The following is a 24,770-nucleotide window of genomic DNA, read 5'->3' as shown; positions in this document are numbered from 1 at the left end:
AAGAGAAGGGCTGTTTGACCTTGGCAGTCAGCTGGGCTTGAAGCTGGACTGGATATCCTGATGTTCCCCAGTGCCTCAGTGCTGCCCCTTCCCTTGGCTCTTCTCCCTACTCCATTTTCAAATGCAAAGAAATCACAGTTCTGTACTTGTAGATCACTTCTGAGGAAACACCTTAAGCCAAGCTGACCTAAATCCAGAAGGTCTTTAAGATTTTCCCTGAGTATTCCTTAAATGGATAAACTCAGTACATAAAGCATACACACACAAGAAAATTTCTTACCTACTTAAAGCCAAGGTTTGTGAAATTGAAGTTTCACGTCACAGCTCCACACACACAGATTAACAGTGAACTTTCTGGAAGAGGTCTCAAATCTCATCAAAACCAACAATCTGACCATTCTGCAACTCTGTCCAAGAGCATCCACCATCAAGTCAAGCTAAGACCACTCCTAAATATCTGATTTATGTTCCCTGGTTCATGTTACCCTGTTTATGTGTGCTTGACAGCCCAAAAGTAACAATACCCACAGCCAGCCTATCGTAAATCACCCAGTGTCAGGGAAAAAAAATTAAAGTAATCTGAGTTGCCTCTGTATCTATCCAGCACTGTAATGCCCCAGCTCATTCTTCAGTTATTATTTCAACTTCCTTGTGTGGAAACTGAATCCGACTCCTCCTCACTGCCCTTCTCCACACTTTCTTTTCAAAATAAAAACCTCTCAAAAAGGCAATGGTCTCTATGTGGTTTAGGAAGTTCAAAACCCACACAATAAATCACCCTTAATCTTTACTTAATCTTTTCCTGGCATGCAGGAAAATTTTGAACCCATGCTCTGGATTAAATTATTTTGGGGTAATGGTTATATCAGTAACTGTTCCCCTTGCCAAGTGATAACAAATTTGAGAAATAATTCTCAATAATTATATTCTTTTTCCTGTGATTCAGTATAAAGCAAGTACTTAGTCTGGTTTTCCTGATCCTACATGGTTTAGGTAATCCTGTGAGGAGTAGAGAGCTGGACTCAGATCCTTACAGGTTAATTCCAACTTGAGATAAATGATTCTACCTCCAGAGAGGCTTTCAAACCCTCATAGAAGAAAGACAATTAGCTTTTGTCTCATTAATGAGTAGCAGCAGCTTGTAAACAGCAGAACAAGAGTTTATGAAGCAAGTCAGTGTAAAGAACACTGCTATCTTTCAGCAGGTAACTTAACCTGAGAAAGTATTTCATGTTGTTTGATGTTGGCGTTTTTATTAAGTAACCAAAATGTAAAAGACATTTTGTACATTTGATAAAAATTATTCTATTTTCTTCAATTGAGAGTTTTTGTTAAAAAATAGTAAGAAAGTTGTACAGGGGATGTACAACAGAGTATTAGAAAAGCTTATTTTTACTACCTGTTTCTGGTTTAAACTCTCAAATAAAAACTACTTTCATAGATGACATGGACTTCAGTGATTTACAGATAAAGAAGTGCAAATAGAATGGAATAGTTCCCTTATTCTGTAAAAACACCAAAATAATCCAGGATCCATTTCCCTCCCTTTTCCTATGACAGGATATATCATCATTAGAAGTCATCACAGTTAAAAAAACCCCAAAAAACCTTGGCAGATGACTTAAATCACTTGAGTCCCAAAATGTATCTACACATTTATATACCAATGTTAATAGAAAATGTTTTAACAGAAATGCAGCAGTCACAACAGGAAGGCCATTAGGAAGAAAGCAAACTCAGGATGGAGACTCCACATATTTTGGCTTCTCAAAGCAAATCCACCTTCTCATATGTCTTTTCAACAAGGGTTAACAAGTTCTTCAAGTCAAGTGACTGCTGAATAGCATTCAAATCCTTTAAAAGGTCCTTCTGATTCTTTACCTTCAAAATTTCCTCCTAAAGAAGGAAAGAATCATAGACAACAAATAAAAAAAACAGCTTTTGTCAAGCGCAACAGGAATTTCACCTTCATGTAGCCCAGCTACAGTTTAAACCAAAAAGGATCCAAAGTCACAGAATGAGTCTTCCCTCCAGCAACTATAAATCTATTTCAGAAATTACAAGTTCCCTAGGGCCATAGGGTTTCTAGGAAAAGACAGGTGATATTTTAAATCATAAGATCACAGAACTGTTTGAGTTGTAAGAGACCTTAAAGATCAGCTTGTTCCGAGCCCCTGCCATGGGCAGGGCCACCTCCCACAAGGTTCCACTATCCCAGGCTGCTCAGAGCCCCATCCAACCTGGCCTGGAACACTTTCAAGGATGAGGTGGGTTTTTAGGGTTTTGTCCTGGTTTTAAATCAGAAGTATATAGTTCTCAATGAAAAGAACAAAAATATAACACAGAAAATGAAAATCTATTCAAATTTTCTGAATTTTCAGAATGGCCCCTCTGGCAGAGGTTAAGGGATAAAAGCATATTGTGTTGCCTTCCTTCTCATAACCAAAGTGTCTCTGAAAAGACAAATATATATTCCACACTCACCTGCAAAGTGGGGGCCTGCAAACTGCGCTTGGGGAGTTCTGGAAGCTGGAGTGCTCCACTGCCATTTTCCTGGAATACCTAGAAAAAGAAGAAGAGAATGAAGACACAATTCAAACCCCCAAATATCAGGCACACAAGTAGGAAAATACTTGTGTGCCTGATACTTGTGTGTCTGTCATTATCCAACTTCTGAAACCAAACTTAATTCTGCAACTGAAGTTGGAAAGATGAAGAAGATCCATTCCCAAAAGCACATGAGGCCTTCCTTAAATGACACTGCCTGAGAAACAGCTTGTTTGAAAAAGCTCTGGAAATCAGCTCATTCCTCTAGGTTATAGGAGTACACAGGTATTTATTTAATATATTTATTTATTATTTAATACCTTCCTGGCACCTTTCTCATCCTCCTCTAACTGGTTTTTGAGCACCTTAATTTTGTACTGCAGCTGCTGTATATTTTCCTCAATGCGCTCCGCTGATCGCTCTGCTTCATTTATTTCTTCCTAAAACAAAACCAAGACAAAACCAGAAGAAAATTCACTTTAGAAATGGTGAATCTTTCCCACAGAACACACTGAGTCACTGAAAAAACATCCAAAAAGAGACAGTGCTTTGCAGCAAAGGTGACTGACAATGATGAGCACTTGGACACTCCTCCACAAGAGCACAGGAATGATCAGCAGTGTGGTAAGGTAATTTCTTCCCTTCCTTGCTTTTCATACCTGCAGTTGTTCCAAAGACTCCTCATTTGTCTCAAGCATTTGTTTCTCTGCCATTTGAAGGCCCAGGATATTCTTCAGGTTGCCCAGCTTCCCTGGAGGCACATTTAAAGTCTTGAAACTTCTCAGTACCCTTCAATTACAGAAAAAGGAAAATATTACTTGTTTGCAGTTCTTTGCAAAGCAACAAGGAAATTATGGGGAAAAACTAATCTCACTATAGTTTTAAACTTAATTGCTGCCAGTGAAGTAAATGACTCCAGAGGGAAAGAAAAACTGCCTTGAATTGTTTTCCAAAATCATGTGGAGTCGGTGTCCAAGGAAAGCACCCGGAACAAGAAATTCCAAAATTCTCATGCCTGCTATTGCACTGACCTTGTGTGGTTTATATTCCACTGGCCTCTACAATCCTGACTATAAACAGACATTAATTAATATTTTCCTAACATTTTCCCAGTTCTGACCTTTCTGCTTTTCAAATTAATTTCTAAGAGGAGAATTTGCAACTGCTTCCAAATGATGATCATTTTAATAAAACCTGGAAATGATTTTCTGAAACACGATATATAGCTTTCTCCATATATCTAAATCTATATATTTAGATATATATATATATATATATATATATATGTCAGAGGAGAGTTTTAGCTCACCCTCAAAGTATGGTACAAAACAACTGGGTAGAAGAAATCTTTTCTCTCCCTCTTTCCTTTTAATTTATAATTTCTTACCTGTTTTTCAGTACATTGAGGTGCTTCTGAACATCATCTTTTCTCTCCCTCTGTTGGGACAAAACAGATCTGGAAAGAAAACACAGGCAGAATTTCCATCACAAAGTGTGCAAGCATAGAGAACACGTCAAAAAACACACTGACTTTCAGTTCAAGTAATACCATTTTTTACTTTGTTCCTTGAGGAAATAAAGAAGAACCACCAGGGTGTTTGGCACTTACAGTACTACTGAATCCACTATATTTTCCAGGAACAGCCTACTGTTCTCTGAGAGAGGCTGCCAAGATCTTACTGCAGCGCTGGACAGCTTCACCTTTTTTGAAGAACCATTTTCTCCTGTTATCACAAAGGAAAAATGGGAAATATGACTTGTCAAACCTGGACAGACAGCATTGTGACTCAGCTCAGTCAGACTGGAGTCAAAGGTGTAAAACAGCTCAGATTTAACAGCAAAGAACAGGACCCTACCTGCAGGGGAAGAGTCCTTCAGTTCCTTAACTCCCCTTTTGCCTGTCTGAGGGACCTGCTGAAGGGAAAAATTTACAGCAAATGTGGCAATTTTGAGACATCCTCTGCTGTGCAATCATTCATCTAGTTCTAGGAACTCACTATGCCAGTGTCTGACAAAAGACTTAGAGCATAAAAAATCCCCAAAAAGCTTTATTGAAGACTGCTCAAAAGACCTCTTCACACTGGGCATTTCCTCGAGAGGACTATTCTTAGTTCATGAATTATTCTCTATAAATTCCAACTAAAAAATGGAAAAACAAACCTCTTTCCCTTTCCCCTTCCAAAACAATGAATACCTGTCTTTTTTGACCTTGTTTTCTTCCTTGTTCATCTGCTCCCTTTTTTTTGCTAGAAGGCACTGGCTGATTTTTTGATTTAGAAGGATTTTTTGCTGATCTCCCACCACTTGGTTTCCCCATTTTTTTGGAAGATGTGGGGCGGGGTTTCATTATCTGTAAACCAATGGGAACAGGAGGAAACAAAGACAAAATTAAAATCCATCAATTATAACCCATACAGTGCAAACCATAATTAAAAAAAAAATAAATATGAAATGTTTGAATATTTGCTAACCTAGAGCCCAAAATCCTGTAAATTTACATAAATGTAGAATCACTAAAAAAGCATTCCCATTTGGAAGATGCCTCTGCCTATGGCAGGGAGTTGGAAATGGATGATCTTTAAGGTCTCTTCCAACACAAACCACTCTGTGATTTATCTTTCTAATTTCCAGCGCAGAGAACAAATTACCAGAACTTTTTACCTTAGCACATAAATACAGTGGTCTCTGATGCAGTTTAAATCTTTTCTTACCATACAGAGGGAAAAGGTGTCACACAGCTGGGAGTAGCCACAAACGCCACCACCCTTCTCGTCTCTCAAGCACCACGATTCAGATTTATTCAGCTTTTCACTCACCCCCTCAGGCCCCTCTCTCCTCACTCAGGTCCTGTCACTTCTCACCAAGAAAATGTCCAAATTGACAGCAGACAAATAAGCCCCGTCCGGGTTAGTGAGACCTAAAACAGGTAAACAAACCATATGCCAGGTAAACAAACTCCACACCAGCTAAATAAGCCCTAAAACAAGCAAATAATCCCTGCATGTCCCTCCTCCATAACTACTCATGTTGGGGGACAGCCTTCACAGCGGACCGCAAATAAGGTATGGACTACAACTCCCAGCATGAATCGCTCCCCGTCGCCGCCTATGACCGTCTACTCCATCGCTGTGCATGCTGGGAGTTGTAGTCCTCACCCATACGCCCTCACATCCCCGAATGCCCGCTCCCCGGTGCTGCCGGATAGCATCATGGACAACACCTCCACAAAACCCTTCCTCTCCTCTCCTCTCCTCTCGGCTCATGTCGCCCCAAGCCTCACCTTCCCGGCGCTGCCTCTCCCTCCTCTGCGTTGCCGCCGGCCCCGCCTCAGCCCTCAGCCCGCCGGGACGTTACCAAACAAACCCGCGCTTTCCGCGGCGCACGCGCAACGCCCCTCCCGCCCATCGCGCGTGCGCGGGGCGGCGCGCTGACGGAGGGGCCGGTGGCAGGTAACGGGGGGATCCCGTCGCTGGTCCTGATCCCGATCCTTTTCCATGGCCCCGTCCATGCCCGGAGCCCCCAGCCCTGCTCCTGTCCTCGTCCTTATCCCCTGTCCCAGCTCCCGGCACGGCCCTCCGTCCCCATTGGCCGCCCGAGGGGCGTGTTGGGGGCGGGCGCTGGCGGCGGGCGCTGTCCCGGGACGGAGAGCGGAGCGTTCCTGTCCGGCTGTGGGTGCTGGGGAGAGAGAGGTGTGGAGAGGGGGTGACAGGGCGGGGATGAGAGATGGGCAGAGAGGAATTGTCGGAAACTGAACACGGGTAAATGCAGCGTCCAGCTCCGGGGCAGAAATAATCCCGGCGTGCGTTAGAAAGAGCATTGCCAGCAGGAAGGTGATCTTGCCCCTCTGCTCAGACCTGAGAGGCACATCTGGGGTGCTGTGTCCAGTTCTGGGCTCCTCAGTACATGAGAGACATGGAGCTGCTGGAGTGGGTCCAGTGCTGGGTGGCAAAGATGATGGAGGGACTGGAGCATCTCCCTGAGGAGGAAAGGCTGAGGGAGCTGGGGCTGTTCAGCCTGGAGAGGGGCCCTCAGCCCTGGGTGTCCCTGTGTGCAGGGAGGGCTCAGAGCAGGGCCCAGCAGTGGCACCAGGGGAACGGGCAGGGACTGATCCCAGCAAGTTCCACCTGGACACGAGGAAGAACTTCTTTGCTATGCAATGACTGAACACTGAACAGACACCAGAGAGGCTGTGGAGTCTCCCTCACTGGAGATATTCCAGAGCTGTCTGGAGACATGCCCTGTGCTCTGGGATGACCCTGCTTGAGCAGGGAGGTTGGATCAGATGAGCCACTGTGGTCCTTTCCAACCTGACCCATCCTGTGACCCATGAGGGGGTGTGGGCACAGGTTGCCTTCCATCCTGGCTGCAGCATCACATCCCTGTAGGGCACGAGTGCTCCTCAGAAGCTCCTCTGTGCTCCCTCAGGTTATAGGTATACCACACTTAGCATATGTATTGTTAAAGCAAATGTTTGGAGGGTGTTGCTGCAGTGATACAGGTGCTTTCCTGTATCTCATAAAGGGTTTCTCATAAATGTGTCAGGGAAGTTTGTATTTCTTGGGAGTTGTGAAAGAGATGAGAGAGTGAGGAAGTGACTGACCCTTGGAGCTAAGCTGTAAAGGGTTTGTTTTTGTAAGGAAGGGCAAGGATAGGGTATGGAGAGCAGAAGCAAAGGTGCTTACAGCTTTTAGGAGTTACTGAACTCACTGGTTTGAGTTGGAAATTACCTGAAGATCATCTCATTCCAGCCTCTGCCATGGGCAGGGACATCTTCCATTAGACTAGGTTGCTCCAAGCTTCATCCAGCCTAGCCTTGGACAATTCCTCGGGTTGGGCAGCCACAGCTTCTCTGGCAACCTGTGCCAGGGCCTCACCACCCTCACAGGGAATTGTTCACATTGTTGCACCATCAGTCACATGCAGGTGGGACAAGCTCTGTTCTCACACACCACATTTTTTTTCTCCTTTCTTTTTCAACCTATCTCTAATTTCCATCCAGCCCAAGCCATCTTTTCCAAAGTGTATGATTATGTCAGCAACTTTCTGACAGCTCACTTCCTGCAGAGTGCCTCCTTGATGTTGGATACTGGGAGGAAATTCTGTGAGGGTGGTGAGGCACAGGTTGCCCAGAGAAGCTGTAGCTGCCCCATCCCTGGAAAAGCATCGCTCTTTGACATGAAGGAATTCCTAGATGAGAGAGATGTGAAGGTGAGAGGGTAGCTGGCCATGCCATCTTCATGCCTCACACTGGCTTTTCAGTGACTGATTACTGATGGTGGTGCTGAGGGACTGAAATAAGTTACACATCTCAGATGTGGATGTAGATAAATTGAGGGAATGTTTTTCTTAGAGGAAAATGTAGGCTTTTTCCTCAACTCTGTTCCTGGTTGAAAGGCAAGAGGAAGAGCTGTCTGTTAAATCAGTGCATGAATAACGCATTTCACTTTTCTTCTGAAGGATCGTTTTGGATTTAGCAAACTTCATGACCTCTCCATCCTCACATCTGCTATTTGAGGTGCATATGATAATGCAAAGTGCATGTTTTTATTTTGTCCAGCTTGCCCCACCCCGTGAGCAGAGCCATGCTGAGGGCCGGGGATGCCGTCCTGCGGCTGCGGCCGCGCCGCTGTGCGCTCCTGGCCTGGCGCGCCCTGCACAGGCAGCCGCTGCACCCCGAGTGGGCTGCCCTGGCTCAGAAGCAGCTGAAAGGCAAGAACCCAAAGGATTTAATTTGGCACACCCCAGAAGGGATCGACATCAAGCCTTTATACTCCAAAAGGGACACGGAGGACTTCCCTGAGGAGCTGCCAGGGATGAAGCCTTTCACTCGAGGGCCCTACCCCACCATGTACACGTACAGGCCGTGGACCATCCGCCAGTATGCGGGGTTCAGTACAGTGGAGGAGAGCAACAAGTTCTACAAGGACAACATCAAAGGTGGGGCAGCTGGTCTGGGAAACAACACTGCCTTGTGAAGCAATGGGGGACATGAATTCAGTTAGTTACATGGCAAATGTGATTATTCTATGCTGTGAGTTTGGATTTCTGATAAGATCTTCCCAGTGGCACTGTCTTTCTTTATTACTGGGAAATTTGATTGTTTCTGGAAGTGCCTTTGTTTCATTTTTCTGTGGAGAATGAATGTGTTAAATGCTGCTTTTAGTTATTGCACCTTAACACATAGATATAATTTGCATCCATCCCAGGATTCAAGAAGCTGAGATCACAGAGCTGAAGCAGAGGTGGTAACCTGGGTTAGCTGGCAGCACAGCACAGAGCGGAAAATGCTTGGGGGCAGCAGAGTTTTGGGTTCTGCTTTCAGGTTGCAGTAACGAGAGCTCTGGCTGTCCTGTTCCCTGCTTTATATGAATAATTTTCTCTTACTGCAGATTTAAAAAAAAACAACGTGTCAGTAGAGCCAGGGAACAGTCTGTGGTGTTTAGTTTGTGATAAAGAGAAGGTAACGTGACAGAGTTTATGACACTTCTGCTCCCAGCTAAGCCAAGCTGATTTATGTGTATAAGCTCTTACACTACCTGTCTAGGCACATTTATAACTTGTGGGTGAGCTGTTATCCAGCAGTTTTTAAAGCACAATAAGGACTACCTTTTTGGCTTTTTTTTTTCCCAGTTAAAAGTTTCTTCATTTAAAATTTAAGACTACTAGACCTTGAATAGCTTTGGGGAGGGAACAGTGTTTAACATCAAAATTTAGTTTGCCATCCAAGCCTGAATCATGTAAAAAAGTGTTAATAAATTTAGATCTCATCCTAATGCAAGTCTATTCAACATTGCTAACTATCTTTTTGTGTTGTTTTTTGGGCTTTTTTTCCTTTCTTTTTCATGTAGCTGGCCAGCAGGGATTATCAGTTGCTTTTGATTTAGCCACCCACCGTGGTTATGATTCAGACAATCCTCGAGTTCGAGGAGACGTTGGAATGGCTGGAGTTGCCATCGACACAGTGGAAGACACCAAAATCCTTTTTGATGGAATTCCTTTGGAGAAAATGTCAGTTTCCATGACAATGAACGGGGCAGTCATTCCTGTGCTGGCTACATTCATTGTGACTGGGGAAGAGCAGGGGGTGCCTCAGGCCAAGCTGACAGGGACAATCCAAAATGACATCCTGAAGGAGTTCATGGTCAGAAATACCTACATTTTCCCCCCAGAACCATCCATGCGGATCATTGCTGACATCTTCCAGTACACCTCAAAGGTATTCATTGTTTAAATGTATAGCTTTTATGATTAGGGTAAGTGTCTATGAGGCGCTTTGGAGAACAGAGAAAAGATGGGAAGACATGTCATAGAGGAGAGTAATATAGTTGTGGAAAGGGCCAGTTAAGATTCAACATCACTTATAATAGAAATTTGAAGTTTGAGTCAAACTTCAAACTTGAAATTTCAAGCACCACGACTCAAACACATCTTTGTAGAGATGGGTTTTATTTGCCATCAACAAGGAAGTCAGAATGGGCTGGAGACAGGCTGAGAGAGCTGGGGGCGTTCAGCCTGGAGAAGGCTCCAGGACAACCTCATTGCAGCCTTTCACTACCTAAGGGAGGTTTAAAAAATAGATTGAGAGCAACCTTTTACACCAATAGAGACAACTTTTTACACAGATAGCAACAGGACAAGGAGGAACATTTTTAAACTAAAAGAGGATTTAGATTAGATGTTAGAAGAAATTCTTCCCTGAGGGTGGTGAGGCCCTGGCAGAGATTTCCCAGAGAAGCTGTGGCTGCCCCATCCCTGGAAGTGTCCAAGGCCAGGTTGGATGGGGCTTGGAGCAGTTTGGGATAGTGGAAGGTGTCCCTGCCCATGGCAGGGGGTGTTGAAACCAGATGACCTTTAACTCCCAACTCAAACCATTCTGTGATTCTGTGTGAATGTTGATAGACAAGTATTTGTTCCTCTCTTCTGCTGTTATATCCTGTTGTATCTTTTTTTTTTTCCTCCAGTATATGCCAAAATTTAATTCCATTTCCATCAGTGGGTACCACATGCAAGAGGCAGGAGCTGACACCATCCTGGAATTAGCTTATACCATAGCAGATGGCTTGGAGTACTGCAGAACTGGGCTTAAAGCTGGCCTCACTATTGATGAATTTGCACCTAGGTGAGCTCAAGAAATTTTGTAGTATAAAACACACTTTTGGTAAAACCTCTATAGAGTTTAATATCAAATTCAGTATTTTTACACATACAAGCAAATAGGAACATTTCCATCATCTGTGAAAGTACATTAATCAGAGACCTTGCTGTCAGGCTTCTCCATTACTGATCCAGAGTTATCTGAGTGATTCAATGTTATATTCTGTTCATGTTCTCCTATTACAGGCTCTCTTTCTTCTGGGGAATTGGAATGAACTTCTATATGGAAATAGCAAAGCTGAGAGCTGGGAGGCGGCTGTGGGCTCACTTGATTGAGAAAATGTTTAAGCCCAAGGATTCCAAATCTCTTCTGCTGAGAGCTCATTGTCAGACTTCAGGCTGGTCACTCACTGAGCAGGTTAGAAATTGGACTCTCATCAGCCTCCTTACTTAAAGGTTGTTCTCATGGTGTGTGTCTTGAAGGGGGCTGCTGGTGTTACTCACAAAGGTGCAGCAGCTGTCCTCTCACTCTGACAAATGCACACACTGGCATTGGACACCCCTTTATGTCAGTTCAGGACTCAGAAGATGAAGCTCTCTTGGATTTGTCCTGTGAGTTATCATCCCAAAATGCAGCACAGTCAGCAGATAGAGGCACTTTTTTTCTCAGGATCACTGGCTTGAGAATTCATTTGAGCAGCCAAGAGAGTCTCTCACACCTCTGATGCTCAGTGCTGAAGACAGAAGTAATAGTTAAAGCTCATCTGCTCCTTTGAAACTGGGTGCACTCTCTGCTCTTCCTGCTGATTTACCTTACAGCAAGAAGATAAATCATTGGAGTGCATAGTTTCCCAGGTGAGGTCAGAGATGGGTTCCAGCTGTGATCCCAAGGCCTGCTGCTCAAAGTCATGCAGTAGGAGTTATTTTTAGGTTGTGATTGTAAGCAGTGTTGACTTCTGTGCCTTGGGGTTTTTTTTGTTTTTTTTTTTTTGTTTTGTTTTGTTTTTTTTTGGGTTTTTTTTTTTGTTGTTGTTGTGGTTTTTGGGTTTTTTTTAAGTAAATGCAATATTTAGTTACATTACAACACAGTAAAACTAAAACAATGGAATTTTATGAACAGTGACCTCTGTGGGTCCTCCAATTAAAAGTATTGTGGGAGTGCAAAAATGTTATTATTACCAAAACTATATTCAGTTGTCTTCCAGTGTTCAGTGTAAATATATTTCTGGCTAGATCATAACTATTTGTCCATACATTGTGGTTTATCTTAGTATAGCTTCTCAGTGTGCAGTATTTTTTCCTTATAGCTTTCAGAGGGCAAATATACTTAACATGCCTTTAGATAGGTATCTACCCATAAATTATATTTTATATTCTTACCTATCCAAATCACAGTTTTCTATAATTACCTTATGTGATGCTGCCATCAATGAAAATAGTTAAGTACATTAGTTCCAAAACATATCTTCACTAGTAATTTGTCTGACACATGTACTTTTCACTGCTTCAAGAATTCTGGATTTGGAGGATAGAAGACATCAGGCCTACTGCTCCATCCTCTCTGATTTGGATTCACTAAGTTCTTTGCAACACCACTAAATATAAATTAGGCTTTTATTTGTCACTGTGAGCAGTTTACTGACACAGTGATCATTTTGGCTTTCCTTATGGATTCATCTCTTTCTTAAGATACCGACAAGTGATCAATCAGTTTGATTTGGCTTTTTTTCAGCTTTTGTTCTGATTACAGTGTTTCAGTGGGGAATTTTGCATTTGTTTCTCTGCAATAATGACTAACCTGCCTCAGCCACTTGGCAGAACCACTGAACTTCAGAGCTCCCCTTTTCCTTCCAGGATCCCTTCAACAACGTCATCCGCACCACCATCGAAGCCATGGCCGCGGTGTTCGGGGGGACGCAGTCTCTGCACACCAACTCCTATGATGAAGCCTTGGGGCTGCCCACAGTGAAGAGTGCTCGCATTGCCCGCAACACACAGATCATAATCCAGGAGGAATCGGGGATTCCCAAAGTGGCAGATCCCTGGGGAGGATCTTACCTCATGGAGTGCCTCACCAATGATGTCTATGAAGCTGCTTTAAAGGTCAGTTTGCAAAACCTTCTCTGGGAAAATTGTAGGATAGGAGTTTTGAGAAATGTCTTCTAAGGGAAAGACTTCTAATGTCTTCTTTGTTTGATATACTGGTAACTTCTAATCAAGGAATTATTTTGCACTTCAGTGATGTCTTTGTAAATAAATTTTACAAAATGCAGTTTAGAGCACAAAACTGTATAAAAAAGGTTTAATGAAAATGTGGGTGGTAGCACAGGTACAAAGCTCAATTTTCAAACCTTGCTACTACTCAGTATCTTAATCATCTTCATTTCTCAGCTGATTGAGGAGATAGAAGAAATGGGTGGAATGGCCAAAGCTGTTGCTGAGGGGATCCCCAAACTTCGTATTGAAGAGTGTGCAGCCCGGAGACAAGCCAGGATTGACTCTGGTAAGAGCAGGGGGATGAAAGAAGGGAAAATTTCCAATAGAATACTTCAGTATAAAGGTTTTTTACACACATGTTCATTGTGGTTTTTTATTTCTCAGTTTAGGAGTAGCAGATTATGCGTGCTAGGACAAAAGGTGATGGTTTTATGTCAGTGAAAGCTCTGGAAAGAGACAGAATGTGCAAAATATAGTACCAGTGTAAAAAGTCTTGCTTGACATGTTCAAGATTAGATTAGACAAAGCAGTAGAAACACCATTTTAAAAGAGTGTTTGAAGCCTTCAGTAGTGAACGGCTTGATTCCTGATAGGAGCTTTAAGCTGTGATTCCTGAGTTTAAAAGCAGAAATGCCACCAGATGGCGATACTCACCGTAGCTGGCCAAATTCCTGGGTTTTTCTGGAGAGCTGCCCGTTTTTCCTCAATGATCAGATCATAGCAGAGGAGGATACAACTCCTTGCTTGCTATACGTATGTGTATGTACTCATAGAGTAAGTATTTGTGGAGATATTTATATATGTGTGCTTAAAACTCTATTCCACTTATTGTAATCTGCATTCCAGTAGTAATCCAGGAACAGAAGCTAGGGATAACTCAAACATGAAAGAAGTTATATTGCCTTTTTTGTATGGATGATAAATTTGAAGCAGGTCTTAATTAAGACCAATAAAGAATAATCAGTAAAGTTCTGTGTTTTCTCTTGTAAGGTAAATTACTTAATGTTGCTTCAAAGAGTGTACAGTGTTATCAGGCACTGCAAATAAAAATACCTGATAACTCCATAATTACTGAAACCTAAAATATAATTTTCCAACATGATAAATTAATTTTTATGCACATGGAGTAGTTTTAGGTAGGAACTTCACTTTCTTATCTGTTAAATCAGAAAAGTAAATGCAGAGCAGGAGACCAGCACTTCTGCTTAGTTCTGTCAGATACACTGATGTAAGTTTAAAAAGAGAAAAATAGCCAATCTGTTTTAGGGACTCATTACTAAATCGGTTTGCAAGATCAGTATTGTTCTATTTCATTTTTTTTTCTGCTGCTGTATTCACTGAGTTGAATCTTCATGCATTTAATCTTTCATCACAAAATCTGGAAAATACAGACTTAAATCCATTCTATAAGAGCAGATTTTACATATTTGAAATTTATGTGGTTATATAAGCAAAGCTATGCATAATAATGCTCAAAATCTTCTTGTCCTGTTAACATTGTGTCTTTTCACAGTAGTTTGCAAATGTGTTTTGAGTTTCTGGTGTTTCCACTGGAAATAGGGTCTGAAGTAATTGTTGGAGTGAACAAGCACCAGCTAGAAAAAGAGGAGGCAGTGGAAGTTCTGGCCATTGATAATTCTGTAGTCCGTGCCAAGCAGATCGAGAAAATCAACAAGGTGAGAACAACCTTGTTAAAAATTGTTGTTACTGCAGACAGAGACTGAGTAAAGGCAGTTTGCCAGAAGTTTATCTTCCAGTTTCTGAGAGTTCACTCTGGTCATTAGTGGAGAAACTGGAATATATATCTGTATGTCCAACCTTTAAAAATTGAGAGCTTTACATGTTCTGAAAATGTGATAGAAACCATCTATGCAATGTTTTGCTCTAAAAGCCTGTGACATTGCTTAATCACTCACTGGTGGGTGCTTCTTGTCAAGTGCTACCAGGGGTTACAGAACCAGAAATCAACATCCGCTTTCATAATCAGTGAAAACATAGATAAAATTGGTTTAGGGTTATGTTATGGACTTGTACACATTTTAAGGTCTGAGCTGCCTTTTGACTTTTTATCTCATTGAAATAGGAAGTGGATATTGACAATTCCACATCCAAAATTAATATTTGAAATTAGTCTTCCACACTTGACTTCGCATTTCACTTTTTGGTTTCCTTGAACTGAATATCTCTCTCCTGCACTTTAGGTGAAAGCCAGCAGAGACCAAGCAGCAGCCCAGCAGTCCCTGGCTGCTCTCACACAATGTGCTGCCACTGGGGAAGGCAACTTACTTGCTCTGGCAGTGGAAGCAGCACGTGCCAGGTACTGGGGTTGGGGTTGAACAGCCAATTCTTATTTAAAAATTGATGGTTCATTTTCACCTTTTAACTTTTCTTGGGTGTGCTGTCAGCAAGGTTAGAGTTTTGGGGTTTTTCATTAGAGGTGGAAGTAAATAATGGCTGCAGTTTCACATTGTAAGACACACTATTATTATATTACAACTTCTTAAGGCAGTGCTTTGATTTCTCACAAGGAACACTACAAGGAACAGATATAAAGAATCTGATATGAAATGAGGCTGTTTGTACACATTCTGCTGTTTACAACTCATATTCTTACCAGTTCCAGACATAATTGAGTTTCTCTGTCACTCAGCTGTTTCATGGGTGAAGGAGTTTAAGAAGTGTCTGAGATGTGAAAATGGATATTCACAATCTTATCATGGTCTGTTGCTTCATCTCTCCTTGCACCACAGATTGGTGTGAAAACATTTTTTGGCTGAAGGAGAAATCAGTTTGCTTAGTCAGGCAAAGTTGTAAGAAATGTTCTTGAGCAGTGTGAGGCATCCTTAGAGTCCAATGGAACAGTTCCTTTTTCCACCCAAGGTGATTTTGAGGCTGTTTTCCTTCCTGTTTTAAGGTCAGCATCAGTCTCTAGAATAGATCCTATCTGTCTGTTCCTTAATTAACTAAATGGCCCAAATATAAGCAAACCAAATTCCTTCTTTATTGGGGTGCTGCCCTGTTTTTACTGTCACATCTCAAATGCCTTCATTCCCATTCCTAGAATATGAAATAACTGTATTTTAAATCCATTTATCCACAGCCTGTCAGGAATTTGCAGCAGTATGTCTACATTTGTCTTGGAACTGGGGAGGTCACAGGAGGGCAGTGTTGGATTTAAGGGATTCATATCTTCTGTATCAAAATTGACCAGTTAACTCCTAGTTTCTCTCCTTGGTGACCTTGTTTTTGTTAATTGCAAAAGCATTAATGAACTGAAGATGCACTTTGTGAGTTCCAAACACAGAACTGAATTCTGCCCCAAATCTATATATGGGGTGTGACCACGGAAAGAAACTGTCCTGGCATCTGATACAGAGTGTCAAACTTAATGCATTCACCCTTCACAAGCAGTAAACAATTGGGCCAGTATCACCAGCATGAGAGGGACAGCTCTTTCCTGGCAAATGGAAAATGATGGATTTTGAGCATGATGCAATATAACTCACTTGGAATAAAATGAGTAGCCCAGAACTGTCAGTGCTGAGCTATGGAAAAGATTCTGTGGACTACTACAGAGATTTCAGTGCTGACAAATATGAGTAGAAAAGTTAATGTTATTATTCTAACCCAAGAAATAAGGCAGATCTGAAGTGAATGAGATCAGTACCTCCCTTCTGTGCTTCATGTCTCATGAGAAACCCCATTACAGGGAAGTGGGACACGTTACACCAAGACCTTTCTCTCCTCCCTCACCTGCTGTGCTGTTTTTGTGTCCCTCTCCAGGCTTGCAGTTCAGTGATGGAAAGGGAAGGCAGAAATGCAGTGTAACTGCTTGTGTTTCTTCTTTTTCTTTTTCTTTTTCTGCCCAATCTGTGTCCTTGTACTTCCTCACCTGATTTCACGCTGCTGCCTCTGCTTACTGGGGAAATGCAGAGAGGAGCAGCACCAGCTGAGGCTGAGCAGACATAGGGTGCCAGCTCTAACAGGCACATTTTGGTCATTGACTTTCTCCAGATTGGTATTTAGGCTCTGCAGCTGGTTGTGAACCACTGGGAGAGAGTCACACACAAATACATACTGATAAAAAACGACTCTGTTAGGAAAAGAGGTGGTATTCCTGGCTCCAGAGACAGCTATCCATTGAGGATGCATATGTGATAGAGATTAAAATAAAAAGTTTCTTGGTAAACAGCAGGAAATTATTAATTAGTAATTTAAAATCAAAGCTCCTGTTATTACTTAAAAGTCTTGGATTTAAAGTGTTGCAGAGATTTGGGACACAATTTTCAAAACACAGGGATTTCAGAAGCAGTGTCTATAGAAAAAGGAGGTGTGTTTCATTTTTGTACAGTACACAAAAACAACTTCATCCCAGTCACCAGGTTATACCTCATTTATTTTTCATTTGTAACTCAAAAATTTTCTTCACACTTTTATGTAATAAGAACAGAAAAACACACCAAAGCCATGCTGGGCTTTATTTAATACTGAGGTATTCTCAGATTCTGCTTCTGCAAAAGTGGAAGAGAAAGATTTATCTAAGCTTAGTTTTCTCTAGAAAAAAGATGTGTTTTATGCCACTGTAGCCCTTTACCACACTGCCAGGAGTAAGCTCTCAGTGTTTATGCATGGGGTATATTGATTTTGGGCTGCAATCTGTGATGTCTGGCACTCTGAAAGGGAGTCAGTATTTATACACACTGTTTTTAAGTCTGCTGCAAACTTGCTTTTTTAGCCTTGGGGAAGTCACCTTACCTAATGCACTTTTGCAGTTTATTTTTATTCTTTGTTAGTAATTAAAAAAAGCAATAATATTAATAAGATCATGTATTAATGTCCTGAAAATCAAAACCTGATTACACAAGTGATTAACAGTGAATCAAACAGAATTCCAGAAAGCCAGGGGAGGAGAAATGAAAAAATGGCCAAAACAGTATCAATACCATAAGTTAAAAATGTGTGTTCCAGAGTGATGCTGTCTTTAGGCAAAGCTGGCCAACTGTGAAAAGTGATAGCAGAGATAAGAGGCAACTTCAGACATCTGAGCTGTATAGATCTTGATATGTGATCACAAATGGATTTCTGACACTTTACCTTTGCAGAGTTTACATTTATAACTAAGTATGAGCTGAGTATGAGCCAGCAAAAGAGCAAATTAGTTGGGTGGTCACAGGAAGTAAAACATCTCTCTGAAATTTACTGGAGGATTCAGCAAAGGCAGCAGAAATCCATGTCTTGTTACTTTGGGGGCACGTGTGGCAGATTGCATGTGGTAGGAATCAGTACCTGCTGAAACTGCAAACAGCAGAAGGGAAACTGAGTACAGCTCATTTGGCCATCTCTTTGTAGAGGTGTGTGGACAGCAAGGTGCATCTTCTCCAGTCTTTCCTGAGCATTTTATGTGAAAGCTTTAGGGAATGCTTAAGGCAATTTTGCCTCAGAGTAGCTTGTAGTTAAATCATAGAATCATTTAGGTTGGAAAATGCCTTTAAGATCTATGAGTCCAACCATTACCCAGTGCTGCTGATCCACTACTAACCCATGTCCCCAAGGGCCACATCTACACAGCTTTTAGATCCCTCAGGGATGGGAACTCCACCACTGCCCTGGGCAGCCTGTCCTACTGCCTGACACGTGTTTCAGAGAAGGAATTTTTCCTAATTTCCAACCTAAACCTCCCCTGGTGCAACTTAGGGCCATTTCATTTTGTCCTGTCACATGTTACCTGGGAGAAGAGACCAACCACTACCTGGCTCCACCCTCCTTTCAGGGACTTGTAGAGAATAAATATAATGTAGCAGGAGAAAACATGAATTCCAGAGGTTTGAAGTGTGCTAGCTTAATTAGTTATACACTTATACTGCTTTGGTGTCTGTAATTGTAAGCACAATTTTAAGTGGTTCAGAAGAGTAGTATTTTTATTTCCTTCCTTTGACAAAGTTTGCATTAAGTTATATTCAGCAGAAATTTTTTAATTGCTTTGGGATAGAGGCTGTTATTGCTGATGTTTGTACAAGACAGCAGAGCCTAGTTTGCTTTTCTCACTTGTGCTTCAGTAGAAGAATTATTTCAAACATGTATAGTGTGTCCAGTTACAAACAAAACTTGTAACTTGCACATAAATAAATTTCCCTGATCCTTCTGCATCTAGTGAGTAAACGAGCTGTGTCAGGAGTAGAGGAGAAGAATAAACACTAAAATAAAAGCATCAAGGAAAAGACAAATAAATTCCTGTTAAAATGTTAGGTTTCAGTCTCTTCTGTGTGTTATTCCTTTTGTTTTTGTCCCCTCTTGATTCATATTTTGTATTTTAGCATGAGTCCCAATGCAGGATTTTTAGTCTGAGCCCCCCCCACCCCCCCCAAAAAAAAAAAAAATTCAGAAAATCTGATTTACTTTTCTGAGGCATTTTGCCATTCCCCATTGCCTTGCCAGTTGTAAATAAATTCTCACATGAGCAATAAAGTATTTTCTTAAAAATGCCTTTGCATGTTCTGTCAGTGGGTGGCAGTGGGGTGAGCTGGATTTTCAGAGTTGCAGCACTGAAAGGGAAACCAGTGTAAGTAAATTTGTCCAGCAGCAAGGCATGTGGTTGGGCCAGTGCCAGTGATGTCTGTGTTCTGTTTCCATTTCAGCCTGCTGATAACAGGAGTGGTTTTTGTCTGTCTCAGGTGCACTGTGGGGGAGATTACCGATGCCATGAAGAAGGTGTTCGGGGAGCACAAAGCCAGCGACCGCATGGTGAGCGGGGCTTATCGCCAGGAGTTTGGGGAGAGTGATGAAATCCTTCATGCCATCAAGAGGTGAGAACTCCTCCCAGGTAGCCAAACGTGTAATAGCCTCACATTTAATCAAGGAGGTACATGTGCTACTGACTGTGCCCTAAAAAAATATTTCCCAAACCTGGGTGACATCCCTGGGGAATCCCTGGACCTGCAAAAGCACTCTTGTAAGCAGGAAAGTAGAATGACAAGGATTAAGTACAATAAGACAAGGTCAAAACTTATTTGAAATTGTATTTGCTTGCAAACAAAATTCACTGAGGTGAAGTTATGATTTGAGAGTTTTGTCCAAATAGCCTATGACACAGGATTAAGAAGCTGAGAAACATTGCCTGAAATCCCTGTGCATTGGGTTGCTTCTTTTAAAGGCTGTGTAATAATCATCTTTAAAATATTTCCAGCAGTTCATACTACAAAACCTTGTTTTGATTTACCCATAAATTGTTCCTGCAATTTTACTCTTACTGTTGCTAAAACTGTTGCTAAAATCTGTCTGGATATCCACATACAGGCTCCAGTCTTTGGGTATTACTCATACCCTGATGGAGAAGGCATCCCAAGATGTTGGTATGTGTGAAAACAGTGGTATGCCTTTTGGGTCTTTTCCCAGCTTCTGCCTTTACTGCTGCCCTCAGGGGTACAGAGCCTGAATTGCTGCTGTGGGAGATGATGCAGCACAAATCAGTCCCTGCCATGTTGGGGGTTTACCCATTTAAGAGTTCAGGCTCTCCTGAAAGGGAATTACTGATGGCTTTGCAGTGGTGATGATTAGACTGACTTGAAAGTAGTTGTGCTAGGAAATGTCACCATTGTTCTTTTATTTTAACTATTTAAATTAAACTATTTTTAGTTATGCTTTTATGTGAAAGAGAACTGAACTAAGCCCTTGAAAATCAAGATGTAGCTCCCCTTCTTACATAGAATCACAGAATCATATAGGTTGGAAAAGACTTTTAAGATCAGTGAGTCCAGCCTGTAACCACAGACAGATCCTGGTGGTACTTGAATAATGAGCAGGTTAATATCTGAGGCTGTGATTACACAGCAGCATCAATACAACAGAAATATGAGCTGCCAGTATCCAAAAAAAGAGGGCAGTGGAACGAGTGCACAGAACAGGAGATACAATAATCCTTCCATGGACAGATTTTTATCCAGTGGAATGATAATGCATAATGTGATGTCCAGGACCCATCTCTGTGCAAGTACTTTTGAAATAATAGGTCGTAACTATTTTTAAAAACTAAAAAATGTGTTTTAGTGAGTTGTAATTCATCTTGTTAAACCCTCAGAGAATTCAGTATTTTACCTGTTAGAAAGCAAAAGAATTAGGGAAGATTTTTTTAAATAAGGAATGTTTTATTTTTGAGGCTGCTAAGTACAAGAAGTGAGTTAATAATGACATAACATTATTATGTGTTAAAAACCATGACTTAGAAGATCTTTTTATTTGATGAAATTACGCTACGCTTTCAGCAAATCCTTTTTTTTTATGTGTGGAAATACTTCCAACGATTCTCAGTGACTTGCACTGACAGAGTGTTTCCAACCAGAGTTGACAAGTTCATGGACCGTGAGGGCCGCAGGCCTCGTATCCTCGTTGCCAAGATGGGCCAGGATGGCCACGACAGAGGGGCCAAAGTCATCGCTACCGGCTTCGCTGACATCGGCTTCGACGTGGACATAGGGCCCCTCTTCCAGGTAGGACTGAGCAGTACCCAGAGCATTCATTGCCTGTGCATCCCTTCTCCCAGGGGTGTGCTCAGCCCCGGGCCGTGGCCGTGCCCTGTCCCACGCCCTGTCCCACGCAGACCCCGCGGGAGGTGGCGCAGCAGGCTGTGGATGCAGACGTGCACTGTGTCGGGGTGAGCACGCTCGCCGCGGGGCACAAAACCCTGGTGCCTGAACTCATCAAGGAGCTCAATGCCCTGGGCCGGCCCGACATCCTGGTCATGTGTGGAGGAGTCATCCCCCCTCAGGTACGGGCAGCATCATTTCTGTAGCAGTCTGAATTGCTGCTAGCATAGTCCAAGGTAAGGAAGCAAAAAGGACCTTTGCATAATATCCACAGATGTTTTATTGAGCCGCGGTGAGATGATCAGGTCCCAGCAGCCACACCCAGAGTCTCACTTTCTCTCTGCCAGGGCCTAGGGGCTGACCCTGGTCTTGGGGCAGTACAAAGATGAAGGCCAATCAGGGAATAGGGGGGAGTGGCTCAGGGACCTAGGAACAGACACAGGAACAGGGGAAGGAGCCAATGGGGTCTGAAACTTTTTGAGGGAAGCTTCTTGTGTATCCCTAGACCAGGGAATGCCCCCACCCCAGGGTCTCCACACATGTCCATCAAGTTTAGAGACTGATTTATCTCTGTCGGAGCTGCTGAGCTGTTTCCTGGGTTCTGTAATGACTGAGCACTGAAGGCTCCTCTGTACAGTCACCAGGGCCAGCACAGATCTGTTAGGTGGGATCCCCAGATCTGATTTTCTGTACAGCATGCCCTGGTTTAACTTAGAGTGTTTGTGGGATGGAAGATGGAGCTATGTTGTGAAAAGATGAGCTTCAGGGAGATGTTCTTTATGCTCTGTTGTTTCACTTCACCAGTCCTTGCTGGTCACCAGGCTGGATTCTTTCTTAAGAGACTTTTTGACTTCCAGCAATGATTGGGAATAGCCACAGCCAGTGACTAAAGCCCCTGGCAGGTCCCATCACCCTGTGGCTACACATCTCGCTCACTTTTCAGCCTTTCCTCACCTTTCCATCATCAGGCAGGTGTTGCCTCTCATTCCCTCTGCTTTCTCCTAAACTGTTGAGCAGTTTGTTGAATTCCTTTGCAGTCAGATCTGTGCTTTCATCTTTAAATTTTCCTTAGCTCATGCACAATTTGCCCATCTCCATCACCTTACAGCCATCCTCTGTCTATAGTGATCCCAACTGATTTTGCACATAAATCTCCTGTTACTCCCTTTTTCCACACCTCTCCCTTTTCTAGGCAGTCAAGTAACTATTTGGGAATGACAGAATTCTAAACTGACAAACAAAACTTACAGTATTTTTAGGAGACAATTTGTGTTCTGTCCATTATCTCTCAATGGGCTGCTACTACCCTGTGGTTGGTAAAGGTGTAATATATCCTATGCAGAAGAAAGAGAGAATACAGAGCTGCTTCCCAAGTCTTTTTGAAGTTTCACAACAGTCATAAAATTCAATTAACTCTAGATTGCAAGAGACCACTGGCAGTCATCTGCTCCAAGCCCTTGTTTAAAGTAGCATTTTGAAAATTAGAAGTTAGATCAAATTAGGTTGGGTTATTCAGACTCATATACAGTTAACTTCTGAGTACTTTCCAAGGGCTGCCATTAGTCTGACTCTAAAGAAATAAACCCTTTCCTGTGGATATTTTTTAGTATTTTTTTCCTACCTTCTAACTTTCACCCATTCCCCCTTTCCTTGAAGCTGTGCTGCCTCTCTCTGGGACTTGTTGCTTTCTCAGGCCCAGCGTAGAGGACAGAGCATGCACCAATCACCAATTTTCTGTTCACTATTAACTATAATCTTAAATCTCTTTTCCAACAGGATTATGACTTCCTGTATGAAGCTGGTGTTGCCAATGTCTTTGGTCCAGGCACTCGTATTCCAAAAGCAGCTGTGCAGGTGTTGGATGACATTGAGAAGTGCCTGGAGAAGAGGCAGCAATCCATGTGACTCTGAAATGTCACAACTCAGCAGCCTTACACTGACCACTTGATTGTCAGCAAGGGATGGCCAGCCACAAACCTCTGCTCCCACTGCCCCCTGGCCTCGTGTTTTGTGCTTTCTAAGAAAGTTCTAAACTCTCTGCTTGTTCTATTTGAGGATTATTTATATAGGTACCCACAAGAAAATTTTATCTCTATAACTATGATTTCAGGAAATGAAGGGAATTCAAATAAGTGTGTTTGGGGTTTTTTTCCAGATATACTGATAAATAAAATAACTGCTGCAGCTCTTTGGATGGTCTCTTTTGCCTGATCTCTTTTGCATGCAGACAACTTGTTTTGAATTTTTTTTGGCAGTTATAGTAGATCTAGAAGTCTTCAGGCAGTATCACTCATTCAGCAGAGATGGGATTGACCCCAGCAGCACTTGGATTTGAGAAATGGTGTCTTCTCAGGGAGGGGCAGTGATGGGAACAGAGCACAGTGCACAGCTGCTCCTATACAGGCTACTGCCATCTACGCCATTTGTATCTTACTAAGCCATGAAATTCAAAAATTATGGTTTATCTACCTATAGTTTTATAAAGAGAGTTACACTGTGGCTGTCCCATCCCTGAAAGTGTTCAAGGCCAGGTTGGATGGGGCTTGGAGCAACCTGAGGTTGTGGAAGGCAGTTGGAACAAGATGATCTTTCAGGTCCCTTCCAATCCAAACCACTCTATGATTCTGTGTTTCTGTGATTCTATGAAGTTGTTCATCAAAAAACTTGTGTTTTACATGCACAAGCAGCAAAATTGTATCTGTTGTGTGGATGAGAGAAGAACCAAGACAAAGTTTAAGTTGCACTGTATTACTGGCAAAATAATGGGGTGGAATCCAAGCCTTTGCAGCATTATCCTCGTGCTCTAACTTCTGGAATAATGACCTCTCTCAAATAATTGGTCTTTGTTCTGAAGTGAGTCACATTTAATTTTACAGAAGAAAAATTGACCAGTAACATAAATTTTCTATAAAAAAATCTGTAAGTTATTCCTATGCCTCAATAGCCAGAGACTGCCTAGAATTTTTTCAAAGTAAGGCATTGAAATTGAACTTTTTTTAATACAAATCAGAGTTTTAGTTGTATTATGTAACTTTATAGTTAGCTTCTTAGAGAGCTCAATTTATCCTCAGTGGAAAGAAAGAAGCCAAAGGTGGCTGGCTCAGGCTGAGTGTCTGAATGTAAACCTCTTAAGAGTGGTGAGAAAACTCCTAATACGTGAGAGGTTGGATATATTGGAGTTTTTAGATTAAATTTCTGTTTGTATTGAGGTGGTTGCACTGGTGACTGCAAACATGAGGTGCCCAGACTCACTCCTGAACTCAGTGCTTGCATCCTGAAAAGACAGCACAGTCCAGGGCTGGGTAGGAAATAACCATGGAATTGTAATGTTAA

At 42.2% G+C, this 24,770-nt stretch overlaps 2 protein-coding genes across 8 annotated transcripts; one reads left to right on the top strand and one right to left on the bottom strand.

Moving 5' to 3' along the window:
• Positions 1-120: 120 nt before the first annotated feature.
• CENPQ (centromere protein Q) lies at positions 121-5,953 on the bottom strand. 5 transcript variants are annotated; one of them, XM_030235534.2, is made up of 10 exons: positions 5,828-5,953; positions 5,364-5,464; positions 4,742-4,897; positions 4,404-4,461; positions 4,157-4,271; positions 3,935-4,003; positions 3,207-3,336; positions 2,868-2,987; positions 2,485-2,562; positions 121-1,896 (listed from the first exon to the last, which is right to left on the bottom strand). In XM_030235534.2, exons 3-10 carry the CDS (start codon positions 4,892-4,894, stop codon positions 1,768-1,770), a joined length of 852 nt encoding a protein of 283 aa, XP_030091394.2. In that variant the 5' UTR covers positions 4,895-4,897; positions 5,364-5,464; positions 5,828-5,953; the 3' UTR covers positions 121-1,767. The 5 variants fall into 5 exon arrangements, with proteins under 5 accessions (XP_030091394.2, XP_030091395.2, XP_050828206.1 ...); XM_030235535.2 differs by having other exon boundaries at positions 5,409-5,464; XM_050972249.1 differs by lacking the exon at positions 5,828-5,953 and having other exon boundaries at positions 4,404-4,458; positions 5,409-5,697.
• Positions 5,954-5,955: 2 nt separating this feature from the next.
• Positions 5,956-23,629, top strand: MMUT (methylmalonyl-CoA mutase). 3 transcript variants are annotated; one of them, XM_009095990.4, is made up of 13 exons: positions 5,956-5,996; positions 8,105-8,484; positions 9,396-9,763; positions 10,509-10,666; positions 10,888-11,059; positions 12,496-12,744; positions 13,033-13,144; positions 14,419-14,534; positions 15,060-15,175; positions 19,530-19,661; positions 21,194-21,341; positions 21,452-21,619; positions 23,214-23,629. In XM_009095990.4, exons 2-13 carry the CDS (start codon positions 8,130-8,132, stop codon positions 23,340-23,342), a joined length of 2,223 nt encoding a protein of 740 aa, XP_009094238.2. In that variant the 5' UTR covers positions 5,956-5,996; positions 8,105-8,129; the 3' UTR covers positions 23,343-23,629. The 3 variants fall into 3 exon arrangements, with proteins under 3 accessions (XP_009094238.2, XP_050828204.1, XP_018777351.2); XM_018921806.3 differs by lacking the exon at positions 5,956-5,996 and adding an exon at positions 6,091-6,236; XM_050972247.1 differs by lacking the exons at positions 5,956-5,996; positions 21,194-21,341; positions 21,452-21,619; positions 23,214-23,629 and adding exons at positions 6,003-6,236; positions 20,152-21,156.
• Positions 23,630-24,770: the final 1,141 nt, after the last annotated feature.

The sequence above is a fragment of the Serinus canaria genome, chromosome 3 (genome assembly GCF_022539315.1).
Source record: "Serinus canaria isolate serCan28SL12 chromosome 3, serCan2020, whole genome shotgun sequence".
Classification (NCBI taxonomy): Eukaryota; Metazoa; Chordata; class Aves; order Passeriformes; family Fringillidae; genus Serinus; species Serinus canaria.
Note: the sequence above shows the minus strand (reverse complement) of the source record. Positions and strands in the feature narration are given on the sequence as shown.